The 15,805-nt window shown below is 35.5% G+C and overlaps 1 protein-coding gene and 1 long non-coding RNA gene across 2 annotated transcripts in view; both read right to left on the reverse strand.

Annotated features, from left to right (window-relative positions):
* LOC140151059 (uncharacterized) overlaps positions 1–15,805 on the reverse strand; it is a 525,069-nt gene that overhangs the window by 140,395 nt on the left and 368,869 nt on the right. The gene's annotated exons all lie outside the window — the stretch shown is intronic.
* Positions 1,888–15,805, reverse strand: part of LOC140150992 (uncharacterized) — a 40,324-nt gene continuing 26,406 nt past the window's right edge. Inside the window, exons 5-7 of the mRNA XM_072173182.1 lie at positions 11,694–11,761; positions 11,036–11,095; positions 1,888–5,835 (exon numbers count right to left, since the gene is read on the reverse strand). Coding sequence (XP_072029283.1) covers positions 4,908–5,835; positions 11,036–11,095; positions 11,694–11,761 — 1,056 coding nt within the window. The 3' untranslated portion in view covers positions 1,888–4,907. The remainder of the gene's footprint in view (positions 5,836–11,035; positions 11,096–11,693; positions 11,762–15,805) is intronic.

The raw sequence follows: 15,805 nt of genomic DNA on the forward strand, positions 1-15,805 counted from the left end.
TTCAAAAGTTAAGACCTTGTTTGTGTAAATATTTTTTACATGCATATTAAGCCATTTCGTGCCATGGCACGAAATTGATGATGGGGGTAATAGAATAGGGTTATTTTCATGTTTTGAGCTCTTTTTCCTCGTACAATTTTGCGCCTTATAAGAACCATGAAACCATTCATTATTATATTATTATTATTATGAATATGTTGACCTAATCCCTATCTTCATTTACTTTAAACTTCTGGGAGAGTTTTAAACTGACAAATTCTAAGAGCATTTTAACATCACCGTGATTTTAGATTAAAAGATCGAATTATCCGTACAATTACAAGGGGATTATCGAGGGCTTAGAGCCAGAACTAGCTATGTCCATTTGTTTTCTCAATTACATGTTACTCATTTCGGTAACAACGGACGGTTAATTCTGCCCTCCATAAGAAAATGTAAGTTACTTTGGGTATATGCATGGTCACATTCGTCTAACTGTTCAAGTGACCATGCATATACCCCAAAGTCACTTGCATTTATTATGGAGGGCATAATTAACCGTACATTTGTTGCCGAAATGAGTAACATGTAATTGAGAAACCAAATGGACATAGCTAGTTCTGGCTCTAAGCCCTCGGGTGAGTTAAGAGATATAGGCGGGTTACCGAGAGTTAGCGGATTAAGGCAAAAGGCGAGTATCGCGTGGTGGTATAATACCATACCATTTTCACGCGAAACTCAGTCGCCTTTTGCCCTTGTCCACTATCTCTCGGTAACCCGTCTATATCTCGTAACTCGTATCCAATACGGATAACAAAAAGTTCTGCCTTAACTCCCATATCTCTGCTTCTATAACTTAAGGAATAGTTCATTCATATTAACCTGGGTCTTCTTATCTAGCCTGCATGTGAGAAAATTTGGTTTTGATGTCTTTTAGTATTCGTAGGTTAAGTCAGGATTGATAATGCATCGGAAACGGTGAAATCTGTACAGATAGTGCAAAGAATGTATAAGTAGACCAAATTTAAGTTATAATAAAATACTACTTGGCCTCTTGATATGATTTAATTGCAGTAGGCATGAAGACAAATTTAATATTGAAAAATTGTGTAAAATGGCAAAAGAAACCGCTTCGTGAAAACACTGATTTATAGCAAATAAAAGATAACCGTAGATATGGACTATAATCAATTTTAATGAATATTCTTCTTAAATGTCCATAAGACATTTATGCAGAAATTGTCTATATTAGAAGAGAGATGCTAAATGGAAACGTATTTAACCTTCCATGGAAATACACTTGGTATTTGAACACCATGGAAACTAATAATTGCACGTGAAAAAGTGGTTTGGTGTCAATTTTTAACTTTTAGCTAGGAGATCGAGACAGAACCTGAAAGTAATATGATACAGATGGTCCCCCATGCAGATTCCCATGCTCTGAAAGGTAATTAGACATTACAGTGAAACTTGGATGCGGATGTAAGATTGTTTGACGATTTAATTTTTTTTTTTTTTGTATTGCTGGTAATCTTCACGTTTTGGTTAATTGTCTATTTGATGTTATTTCAAATACTTTGTTATCATAATTATATCACACTTGTCTAAGGCTATTGTCGTGGGAGAGATATACGCCCACGTTTCCAGTTTGTTACCGTTTCCGATGTATAAAAAGTCTCATTTTGGTTCCGATGTCACCTACGTTTACCTTTATTTGTAGGTGACATTCAATGTACTAATTATGCCGAATTTGAAGAAGCTACAATATACAGGACCCAAGTTACATATAAGAATGAGAGTTGAGGCAGAACTTATTGAATGACCCTATTCCATTTCAGTTTTATCAGATATTCAATAGTCGCATGTAGACAGTTAAAAAGACAAACACACTATATTGTAATTCTTGTTTTTCTCAGTTTTTAATATTTTCATCTATGTTACCCAACATAAGTAGGAGTCGTCAGTAGGTTTTCTATGTGCAAACTGCATGTTATACATTGAAACGCATATAAGATGTACAAAAATAATGTTAAGTAGGCTATTGATTTTCATATCTTGGGCCTGAATTCTCGAAGCTGGACACGGTTGGGGATGATAATGTTTTCCCCCATATTTTGGCAATTGAGGCCCTGGATTGAGTCATCCCATTATATTTACGCATTTAAGTACAATGTGTATAGCCTACTGTACGGAATTGCCTCCAACATTAAAAGGTTGGGAAGTTGGATACATAAAGATGTAGACCTATATTAGAAAACTTCTACTACTTCCAACTACTGGATGATTTCAGGTAGGCCCCCCTATAGGCTCATAAAATATTACTTGAACTATTTTGCTTTAAAACTAAGACCAGGGATGTAACCACATGGTCACCATGGTTACACACCTCTCCGTACCAGCTTCGTGTCGAAACGAACAAGAAAATAAGTGTCGAACTGAGCATCATGATATAAAGATCCCTATTAAAGATCGTAACAATAAAAGCTCAGATTTTTTAACCAATTTCTAGAACCAATACCACAAAGAATGGATTCATTTATACCAAATGCCAAGTGAAGCTTATTGAGTCACGACTAGCCCCCTGCTTGAAAGAGTCTCGTTTAATGTGAGAAAAATATTCAACCGGCATTCGGGGAAGTATGTGAAGCTCAGATAATAACCGACCTGATAATAATTTTGATCAGGAGTTGCCATGGACCTTGGACCCAACCAAGTCGGATCGTTTTAGCCTATCCTGTATCTAGAGCCCTCAAGAAAAAAATCATGAAAATGGAAAGAACCCCCAAATGGTTCTTTCAGGCCTTTACATCACCTTTTTCAGGTCTAAAATGGTTCTTTCTGTTTTAGTTCGTTGTATAACCGTTGAAGGTTCTACATACACGAAGAACCATTCGTGCCGACAACGTAGATTATGCCGACTTTATAATTTTTATCTGGCACTTGTATACAAGTATAGACTCAAAGAAAAACCCTGAAATATACATGATTTGACACATAATGACATTGACAACAAGAGAGAGTCAATGTGTCAGGAATGATAACAATGTCACGTGGAAACCTTTACGTTACATGATCACATCACTTGTTCACATCACTTAAGGATAGAGACAATATTATATATGATCAAAACATTGCTGGTTGAAACAAACAAATTTAAAAACAAGATTTGTCGAAATTCAGTATCAATTGGTTCTATCTCGCTCAACACATCACATAAAAATTTCAACTTATTTTCTTATGGCTTTTTATCAAGCCTCAAAATAAGCAGATCTGGACTAGGAGCCACACATTTGGAAAATGTTGCTCCTGGTCAGCCAGGAGCCATTTTTAAAGAGCTAAGAGTCATTTAAATTTCAATTGTACACATTAAAAACAAAACCTGCATTAACTACCAGGCTCTATTTAGTAAAAATGTAGAGCCTTGTTCATATGATTTTCATGTGGACCAGGAGCCAAAATGTTATGACCATTGGGTAAATGGCTCCTGGGTGCCTGCTTATTTTGAAGTTTGCTTTTCATGTTTATTTGAAAAAAAAACCCTGAACATTTGATTTGTTACATTCTCGCCGTCGTACTATTTTAAATCTACGCATAGAAAACGTATCTACAAAATAGACATGTAATGTGTTTGCACTGGGTGTACTTGAAGCAGAAATATACAATTTATAGGTTCATGTGATTCACTTATGTTTTAGAATAGAACAACATTATCAAAGGGATAACATCAAGTTATTAACAATCTAAACCTACATATCTTCATAAAATATATGTACATTTATACAATATTATAATAGTTTAATACTACTGCACATTCCCGTATTTTTTGCAAAGTTAGTCATTTAATAGATTTCAGCAAAATGCTCCACAACAGCATAATTGCTTGCGTTATCAATAATCTAGAGAAACGGTTCACTTTTTACATAAATGTTTTTGATCATTGATATCATTACAATGAGCATCAATTGTCACGTTTAAAATAATGAGCTGCAAGTTATTTGTGGTCCAACCAAGTTTTTACATTTTCAAATAAAAAAAAATCAAGGGAGAGATTGAAAATTTCAGTAAAAAGTGGATCGTAAAAAGGGTAATAAACAACTGCATGCAATACCATGATTATGCCTAAAACATAAAACATGGAATTTGGAAGTCGCAGTTTGTAATTTACCGAAAACATGGCCGCTGTCTTAAATGCCCAAAAATAACCGGTTCTATTTAAATCCAATTCTGGTTTGCGTCATACCCTACCTGAAAGCATTCTGACAAAAGTGTCGAATATTTATAAATTATATGAAAATATTGACTAATGACGATTTGTTTCTATAAACATGATAAAGAACAATCTTTACTCATACCTTGCCATGCTTACTGTGCATGAAACGTTTTCAACTTTTCAAAAATTTACCGATCCCGGTGAAATCGGTAATAACCTACTAATCGCACATACACAGAAACCTAATCAATAAAACCCTGTGTCCCTAAAGTATGTTAAGAAATATTATCTCTAAAATATTTGAAAATAGGTATCATGCATGAGTTTATTATAAAAATGCACACAAAACTATTTGTCAAAGTTCAAGTTCTGATCATATTGTATACAAGTATGTCATGTTGAATTCAAACCCGCTGGTAGTCCAAAAACAGTTCGATAAATAGAAAATTAAGAACTAGCAAATCCAGTTTGCTACATGGAATATGTACAAACAATAATATAGACAAGGGCAATCTGCATGGACTATAGTACATAACGATGTTCCAGATCCACCTGGAACCACTCGAACCATGGAGATAACCCTATTATCATTTGGTCTTCTTCAAACTAGATGTTATGTAGTCATAAAAGTTCCTTCATAGCTGTTTATCTTTTTACACGACACTGATGAGACAGCATTGTTTTGATTGGTTCATTTTAAGAAAGCTGTTCCAACAATTTAAACGGTAAATTTCACGGGGTGACTTGGGAAATGGTTGGGCATATGCATGTTCATGTTCATTCCCATTGCATCAGCGGAGCTCGTACTATGTCCTCCGTGAAGAAATTGTGCTGAATGATGAATGGGGGACATTGTATTACACGATGAGATGCTGGCTTGTCCTGCTAAATGTCTTGCGGCGTGTGCCTGTGCAGATTGGTGAGCATGGATGTGAGCAAATCCACTGGAGGGGGCCATGGTTTGATGGTATCCCCCTGTCCATGACCCCATATGAGGCTCACTACACTGCATATACATATTAGATGAGCTTTGCAAAGGATTGTACCCCTGTCCCATACACTGGTTATTATTTGAAACCGATGATAACATAGATCGTGTACGGTAGTCCTGATGCATACTGTCTTTAGCAAGTTGTGCGACAGCAAGAGCTGTTGCTGGTTGGACCGATGCCATACTGGGGTCATCATTCATGACAGGGTCTTGTGAATAACACGGTGATAATTGGTCTACAACACTTGTAGCACTACTGTCACTTGTTGTGTTATTAATAGGGTTATAAGATTCGCAAGATACATCTGTGTCTACACTGAGATTGCCAGCTCCAAGTCCGCGGGGTTTCTGCAAACCAGATCCAGTGATTGAGTTCGATTTAGAGATTGTTGATGGCTTGTGACATCCATTGTTGTCATCAACACCCACTGAAACGGAATCCGTATGTCCGGACAAACTCTGCTCGCTGTCTTCAAGCCCTCCACACCCAAACGGCATATTGGGACCACCGACTGGGCTTGTGGTACACCCCATATCACCTTGACTACTTGATGCTCCCGAATCCAGGTTGGAAAGTAACGTTGTGTCAGACTTCTCTTTTTTCAACTGATGAAGGTGACTGACTGTCTTACTCGTGCTACCTCCTTCATTGTCTGAAAAATAAAATATGAACAAGAGTAAGACAAAATAACAAACATATTTGGAGTAACTTGATAAAATATACTATTGTTTACAATATAAGGTGTAACTGGTTCGGGAAAGAGTACCTTTTGATGAATACTGAATTATTAGTTATGTAGTAAAAAGCAAATGTTTTGCCCAAAGCAGGCATGATATTATTACAATTTGTAACTGTTCGAAAATGTGTTATTTTTGTTGGAAAGTAAAACATTTCCCCTCTAAGTTGCAATTAGTTTCCGCCAGAGTTGCAACATATCTGCAGTGATCATAGAAAACAAAGTTTCATTCCTTGTGTACAGAATACCGTAGCTTAATCTCTAACCGAGCGAAAAATCACACAATGTATTCGGCTCCTGAATTCTTGGCTTACCTGCCGCGCATTCAATACTTGGCCAAGTCACCAGTATAACTAGATCGCTTTTGAACTTTATTCCTGGCCAATTGAGCCTCAATAATTTGGTCAAAAAAGACAAAGTTGACAATGAACCTACTTTGTGTTGCTTTTTATTTTCATTAAATTTCCGGACTTGTGGTGTATTCATCATCAGAACGCAGACACAAGATAAACACCCCACATTTTTCCATGGTTACAAAACATGACACTGGCTTAAAATGCATGGGAAGAGGGAACATATCATACTCGTGTGTTTATGTTATGGCTTGTTTGCGCATCTATGTTGTTACTATTTCACGTTAGAGTTCTATAGGTAACAATTTGCATTCACATGAATGAATATTGACGCATTTATGGATGCTATTGTACTCAGGATCACAAAATCTGAAATAGAACAATAAGGAAGTGGGAAGGCAAGAGTTGGCCTTTACGCCTAAATCGGGCATTTTTAAACACAAATAATTAATCATATTTTCACAAAATATCAATCAATTTTTTATTTTGTGTACAGTTGAACTAGTGCCCTCATGATCAAAAACATTATGGTGTCTTAATGTTCGATTGGATGGGCACTTCGCAATGATTTATTATTGCTATCTTCAGTAGACAGCAAAATGAATCACACTTTTGCTATCTTCAGTAGATACTTTATTGCGCCATAATGCTATCTTCAGTAGACAGCACTCTCCGCAGCTAGCTATCATTCCTCAAGTATAATTCCATATCGTTATTAAATATTGCTATCTTCAGTAGATAGCACTATAACTCTATATTACACCTAGCATAATACTCATTTATCGTCGCTATCTTCAGAAGATAGCACATCAATATGATTTGTTAATCGCTTGATAATGGATCGAGCTTTAAATTGGAACATGTATACTATATATTTATTTTGCCTAACTTAATAACGACAGTTCTGGTATAGATTTTATGACACAACTTGGTTTTTGATCGACATTCCAATACATAATATATCGGAAACCACAAAAATTGTATCAAAATAAACGATGGCAACCATATTGGTACCATGCGGTCTGACTTCTGTGCAGAATAGATGAGTTTCTGAATGAATGGGCAGTAAATAGGGAAAGTGGTCATGGTCAAGGTTAATTTATAGTCGGGAACAAAAGGCTAGTTAATAATCGGAAACAATAGCCCGACTGGACACCGTTAGAGACATCCTATGATGTCCCATACGCATGTGGATATGTTTGTTATTACAGATTCATGAGAAAATTTCTAACCGGTAAGAAACTTTAACGACTGTATTCTCACAAAACATATTATGTTTTTCCGTTAAAATTCGCGATACAATTGACAATTGCCCCCATACAGCTTTAACAGGAGTTTTAAGTTTTATTCAAGGTCGGACAATAAATGAAACAAAAACAATCATCTTGATAAAAAACATATCCTGGCTTGCTACTTCATCAAGTTGAAGTTTAATCACAGTTCATATATTTCTCTTTATTACTGACATCGACAGATATCAAAACAACATTAATATGTTGTTTTTTATACACAATATAGTACTTCTTTACAAGACGGAATAGAGCGATTATAAATCCATCGCAAAGCCTTAGTGAATGGATCTAGCACACTGTCATTTTGCGGCGCTCCGGGTAAAGGGTGTGGAAACTCTCACTTAATCTAGCGCCAAACCCGCTCAGTTGCGTAACTCAAGCATACTGTTAACGACATGAGAAATGGCGGCTGTGCTACGCTAAAATTAAAGTCATCGCTTGACGGAACAGTTGTTTTCGCCAGTTAACCAAGTCTCGATTCCACCTCCACGTACCAGCTTTGGCACCAGTAAGCCAAGCAAGTATATGAGTGAAAATTACTGCGGCGACTTCTTGCACACCTGGTTCGCATGAAATTTTGATATCTCATTTAATATTCTATGAAATTTAGATGGCTTTGGCCCGCCGCGTAGAAAGAAAAACTCAACGTCCCGGAAAAGACATAAAATATCTTTTCGCATGAGCCGTGCTCTGATAGCTAATTTCTTCCCCGCTGTTAGATCTTGGTGGATTACTTATAGACGTAGACTTTCTCTCATGCTGATATTTCTAAGGTGGATTGATTACAAATTTTAGTAGCATGTGTAAAGGCTAATCAGAGTTTAAGTTAATTTACCATTAGTATTGTAATAGATGACCAGCGAACCATAAACTTTGCTAAAAATTAAATGAAGTCAAAAACAACAGGACCAATTGAAATGCGAATGCAAAAATAACAAATAGCGAAGGGAATATGCCCTTGTTTGCGCGCAGTGAAATGGATATTCATAAATAATAACATCCCTTGGTAGTTGTCACGTATTTTAATTCCTTAACAGAATTCTACCATCATAGTCATTACCACCATACTTCCTCTCAAACAGGTCTTTCTGTCTCAAGACGCATCATATTTATTCAGCACTCATTCTTGCCTCTGTATTGCCTGTATCCCCGCATGATTTTCCTCTTTTCTTGGGCTTGTGAGAGAAGTCAAAATTAGTGCCAGTTGAAGCCCGGTGAGCGGAGATAATATGTAGCCGTCAAATCTGTGACCAAAGGCGTTGAGTTAGCTTGTCTTTGCCACCGAATCAAACGTGTCTTCAGAGAGCTCTTAGCTAGACTAGTATGTCACCAAGAATTTAATATTTTAAACGCCCATCATGTCTCGGTTTTAAAATATACTTTCTTGATCTTATATAGTACAATATGTCCGATTTGAACATAATAAATCGTTACATAAATTATAATAATAATATATATAATAACTAATTATAGGACTAATCCTGTTTTATTATGTGGCTCTATTTGGTTTAATTGTAAAGCTGGGCCATGTGCCCGGGCCATGTGCTATCTTCAGTAGACAGCATCACGTAACTACCCAATTTGTCATAAATGAACTGGATGGGAGCGGAATATTATGCCTTTATTTACTTTAAACGTTTTCTTTAGCCATGTTAACAACAAACTAGGAAACTAAGATTCAAAACTAACTTCAGCAGGAACGAATTAAAACTTAAAATCTACTCAAAAGATATATTTCCAATTGGAAAGCGCATCCCTTCGTTAAGTGCATCAGTCTCATGTATAGTTAGATAAAATCTATTATATGAAATTTAGCCAAGAGCTCTATTCTCATCAACGTACAAAATCAAGCAGTTTTAGGTCATGTATAAGCACCCTAATGTGCAAGCTTAATCATTGCTCTCGTTAGCGCACCCCCTGTGTCATATATTTTGTCACAATATGCCGATATGAAGACACGGAGACATAATGCTTAGAACTTGAAACTGCGAAAATGCGAGCTGTAACATGTTCACGCGAGCAGACACTACATAAGGCCCAAGGTGTTTTTCGCAGTTTGGGTAGAAACTCTGCAACGATCATAGTTATTTCAAACTTCACTCCGCTATCATTTCCTTCTTTCTCTCTCTATCATCTTGCCATAGGCATCATATGTGCAAAGTTTTACCATGAAGCATCAACGCGAGCTGATTAACATGCTATAGGAAGAACGCTAAACGCAAACTGATCTTCAGCAAAATCAATCAAACACTTTCTTTGCATGGCCACAACGAAGTTCGAAATACATTAATTCGGGAAATCATTCTTCAATTTGGGTATATAAACATGAAAAAATGGAGTTACAAATGTTAGTCATTAATTGTCCTGTTTAGCGTTAAACTAAAATATTTGAATTCGTAAATCTTTATAAACAGCTATAGAGTTGACAACATTTTTCGATTTCAAATGATCATAATTCTATAATATGATTGATTTCAGATGAAGTAACATCACACATAATACATTTAGATTTTTAAAAGAAAAGATCCAATGATCTGATAATTGTAAAAGATTTGGCAGCAAGACAAGGGCTAAGTACAAAGTTGAGTAATTATGATGGATTGTGGACGTGCGAGGCAACGCAGTCGTGCGAGGAGTTTTGGCCCGAAGTTTCGGGGAAGATTGACGCCACGTATTGCATCGTAGGATGAATAAGTAAAACCTTTGGGATGAATAAATGACGACGAGATACAGACTCATCCTGGCTCATAAGCTTCCTTGTGTCTAACTAGATAAGGTTTCAACATTTGAATTTCTATTTTTCATTCATCTTTTTATCGTTGAATAATAATATCTTTAGTTAATTTTAATTGTTTGTGATTTTGTACCCTGATATAAACATAATTCTTCAATGGATTAATGACATTAATGGATTCCAACATTATAATGTTGCCAGTTTCTGCAAAATTCATCCGTGTTATTATAATATTGATTGATCGACAGATCGATCTACAATGTTCAAATTTCTTCAGCCTCTTTATTTTAATGAAGATTTGTCTGTATAAAGGTCATGGATGTGTGTGGGGTGAGCATGGGGGAGGGGTGAGTGTGTAGGGGGTTATATAGGGGGGGGGGTTAGAGTGTGTGTGGTATGCATGGGACGCGTGTTTATGAGTGTAATGTTTTAATACCGATTCAATTTATCATACACAAAGCAATTTTCATCAAAATGTACTCTTTCCATTCGCCGTTTATCACAAACCATGTCTTATTTAAGGTTTCTCTTATATAGTAGCTATGTAATAATAATATCAATCAATAAAATGATAGGTAGATACATTAATTGAATGTGATAATTCATGCAGGCGCATGTGTTCAATATTCATCAAAAAGTACTCTGACCACTACCAGGTGCGTTTCAAATTCTGTATTTTTTCTTCCCCATCGCAAAAAAAAAATAGACTGAGTAATTGATTGATATTCTGTTTCTCACCTTTTTCTCATCGAGATCTTCTAATTTGGTTGCCGTTCTCTTTAATGCAAGTCTGGAACCCCTGATTAAAACAAATAAGAAATGGGTTATAACACTGACAAACTAATGAAGATCGTGATATTTTATTATCAATTGAACATCGCAATGATTCATTGCTATCTTCAGTAGATAGCAAAATGTATCTTGCCCTGGCTATAATCAGTATTAGTCGATATAACTATAGGCTATATAATCCCTTATAACTATATCTTCAGTAGATAGCATTGTAATTCCCAAATGTCATCGTCGGCAATGAGATCATGGACAAAAAAATTACTTTAAAGAAAAACTTTAAAAACTAGGGTTTTTTATAGTTTATAATTTAAGCTTGTCATGTACCTTAGTATAAAGTTATTCCCCTGTACAGTATAAAGTTCTTCACCATCTGATCGGAAAGTTTTCCTTTTAGCTTATATAGTCTCATAATTAAATCACTTTCAAAAAGAGCTCATAACTGAATTGAATTTGAGTTAATATCCTTTAATCCAATAGACCCATGTAGATACCAACTCCAAGTACAATCATAATAACGTCAAAGCGTATACTCTTAGTTTTTTAATAGGGTTCGGAAATGTAATGATATACCAAGCTTAGCAAGAGGCATAGTCTTAGTTACTTACTTTCTGGCCAGACCGTTGTCTCTAAACCCTTTAGCAAAAGGGTTGTGATCTATTTTCAGCTGCGTTATCTATAACAAGAAAATCGAAAGAAAACAATAAAATAGTTTAATATCTAATCATTTCTGCCTAGCTATAACCATGATAACCTGAAGATAGTATAATAGACATTACATTATGCGATTATTGAGCACTATCTTCTACGCAATTTATTTCAAAATAAGAAATGAAAATCTAGACTACATATATCATTGTCATTCTATCAAAGCTATTGAAGTTTAATGTCATTTTCAACAATAATTTGGTACATCTATTATGTGTCATTTAGTTAAGTTGTGACACATATAACATGGATATAGATACCATTGCCAGAGGAGATAGAGGGAATTGAATCTCCACTTCAATTCAAAATGGCCATTAAAAAGTGCTCTTGAGTTAACACTTAAACGAGCTTTAGGGCAACGGGAGACTGCTGTGTTCGCACTCTTTCTCTGTATTCTGAGAGGGTATTTTCTCTGTGCATGCACGGATATCGAGGAAAAAAGATCCCTCCACACTCTTTCCTTGTTATACGCCGTCTCTTATCCCTGTGTAACCATATACCGTTGCTTTTTTGAAATTTCCATGAGGCTTGTTATTTGAGTCGGAACTGGTGTAACAAAACTTGCATACGAATTGAGTTAAAATATACGACAATAGCGTCTTTTGGGTTGCGTGTTTTATAATGCATCATCAGCTAGATTTGTAAGCTATTAAGCTATCAGTGTGGTTTTATATTTGTAACCAATCGTATTATGATATAATTAAAGTAATCTTTGTGTGTGTTAAAAAACAAGACAATGCTGTAATCAACATGATCAATGATCAAGTCATTTTGTAATTTCTACTTAAGTATTGTTTCTATTTTTCATATACTGCATTTTTTGCATTAACATTTCAGTAAATATTCATTCATAATAATCATGATCAGAGCGTAAAGGTTACATCTCTTTTCTCTATGACAAAGTAACCAGAGAAAATAAAGCCTATATAATAACTAAGGAGTATTATGTTTGTTTTTAGCAGCCAACGATACCAGTATCATACTTAACAAGTAAACAATGCGTATCCGGGTGAGAATAAGAGACAACAAAATCATCACAAATGTTATGGCATTTTCCCTCCCTCCACCCTATAACAACCCTAATCAAATAAAGGCACTTGGATTGCGGACCATTAATATTTCAGAAGAGATTGGGAAACCGATCTTTTTTCTCAATTTACGGCTCTAAAATAGTCCCACCTGTCACGCGGGGCGGTCATTACTGATGGAGCTTGTGTATCTTCTCTACTTCTATATCTTTCCAACGCACCGCGCCTCGCGCTCAATTTAGCACAGGGCTAATTTTGTTCCATAAATCTGGGACTCGCTTGATATCGTCAAGCAATCTCTGCGTACGTTCTGCTTACATAAGCATGGAAAGTCTTATAGATAAGCAAAGTCTCATGTGTTATCAAGGGAAATACAGGCGTTGATGAGGTTACAATCCCAAGGTAATTCCTTCCACAAAAAGGTCTCCTTTTTCCATTCTATTACGGCTTATTTTTCTATACAGCTGTTTTATATGGAAAACAAAATTATTTACCACGCTGTTGCCCCAAATAGCTTCAAAATGTTTAACTTCGTATAAAGAGAGCTTCATAGCCAATATGATTATTCCCATTTACCTTTTATGGGTTATTGTTATTTGTATTATGTTTCCATCGGGTTGATTTCTTGCAAGTTTTAAATGACATCGTAAATGACGTAAAAACGTTATTACTTACTGTTGACCTTGTAATTTTATGAAGCAAGACATAGTTTGATTATTAACAGGATTTAAATTAATTACAATGGGTTATGTGGAATTTAAATGCAAAATTTATATCAAATAGAAAAACTCATTTACAAGTTTAGCATACAGATCAGTTTTTGTTACATAAAGAATATCGCGAACTTGACTCCATCAACAACATTCAAGAATAATACAATAAACAACGGTTTGGTTAAAATTCCTATCTAAACCCAAACAGAACACGTATAGTTCTCTTCTCATATTATAATTACACGTCGTATAAATGATGTAATCAAGCATCTTTTCAAGCCCATGGCGGATCCCCAATTAACTATATGTTTTAATATTCATGGCAAGTAAGATCGACTGACTAGTGAGCCGCGTCTTGAACGTAGAATGTGAACTGATTGCAAAATGACATCGCAAGCTATATCGCTGTTGACTTGCTTGCTATAATGCATTCAGGGTGTATCATACTTTTTACATGAATTAATTAGTCATTTACATTTCGGAGTCAACGTTGCTTATCAGCTTATGATGAAAACTGTAATTCAATGGAGTATGTTGGTTGATAAAAGAGTATTATGTCCTTTTATTTCCAAAAAGTATACGCGGTATTACTCAAGGAGCCGCTGTTTTGGTGAATACCTTTATCGTCAATGTTATGTTATGAATAAATATCATGGCGGAAATAAAATTCCAAGTATTATCATGAATATAATGCTGAATGGCATGGTGGTGATAAATTTGTTAACCAAGTTTTATTCTTAACGCGATGTGCCGTACTGCGCTTTGAGCTCAGCCGGCCGGAAGTTAAGTTTACTCACTGCTATCTTCAGTAGATAGCACATTTTCATACAGGTTGCCGTTTGTTTTTTCTGCAATGCAATTCACAACGGCATGCGTGATACAACAATGATCTAAATATTATGTATATATTATATTTGTTTATGAACATTACATAAACAATTTCATGTTTCAAGCATGCCCACACTATGACCTTTATTTTTCTTTATTATTTTCAGTGAGTTTTGATTTGATCATGGAGCGTGTAGCATGAGTATTACACCCATATACTTTGTATCAATTCTTTACAAATCTAAGGCTAAGCCGACATTGAGCAAATACGCAGTACGTTTGCACGCATTTACTGAAAGGACACCGTATCACCAAGGTCAACAACTAACTGCGGCCGGCGAGGTCTCCTGAGGTCCCGGCCCACCTCTCTTATATTCTTCATTTGGGGCGTGTAATGTAACTGTTGTGAAAAATGAATGAACAGTTTGGAAGTAAAAAGAGGAGAAATCAAAAGGAAATATCCTTTGAAAAAGACGTGGGAAATGGTTCCGCTATATATCATTACATATTTGCCTATTCCACACGCACGAACTGCATAAGAGAGTGTCACTTTCACAGCTATTTAAAGGATTTTTATTAAAAGGTTACAAAAAATGAAAACCTGATCGACTTTTTGTAAAGCTGCAAAAACAATTCATTTATATGGATTCATCACGTTGAAAATTAGCGGTTAGAATTGGTTCAGTTACTAATCCTCATAGTTTTATGGTAATTTTGCATGTGATATGGGCAGACACATTCCTGTCATATCTAACCTAAATGAGACTGAAGTAAAGTGGTGTAACGTTTATCTTAAATAATATGCGTGTATCACCTTAAAGAATGACTTAGAAACAAATCTTAACACGGTTTAGACAAACAACATGTAGAAATCAATACAAAATGTGGTTAAATAAACAAGATAAGTCTCTCACTTAATCGCGAAATCGAGAAGAATAAGTGAAGTATCGCTGCAAGGCATATCGTCGTCAGAATGACGGATAGACTTACAGCATTTTTACCGATTTGCGCTGTCAAGTAGCTTATTTATTTGTTCTGATTTGTTCACGAAATAACTCCCAGAAAGAGACTTTTCAGTTAAGTGTGTATTTAAGACACTTAATAGATGTACACTTGATTACATGGGCACAAATCTCGCCAATAAATTGAGTCAACTTTCTCAGTTTGCTTAGTGCTTGTTTGGAAAGTAATGTATAAAGTTGGATTTGAAAAGAAATACTTGTGAATTTTCAACAATGTCGACAAGGCTATTATAAGTCTGATCCTAAAAGGTGTTTTATTTATCATCAAATCATCCATGTTAGTCCAGAATAACAATATTACCTAAGAATAGGTTTTACTGTTAGTTGTATCTGGCGTGGTAAGAAATGTCAGTCTCTCCATTAGCAATACACATACCACGCGGAATGTATATTTTTATTGTAGTCATTTTAAAAAGGGCTA

The sequence above is a fragment of the Amphiura filiformis genome, chromosome 1 (assembly GCF_039555335.1).
Source record: "Amphiura filiformis chromosome 1, Afil_fr2py, whole genome shotgun sequence".
In the NCBI taxonomy this organism is placed as follows: domain Eukaryota; kingdom Metazoa; phylum Echinodermata; class Ophiuroidea; order Amphilepidida; family Amphiuridae; genus Amphiura; species Amphiura filiformis.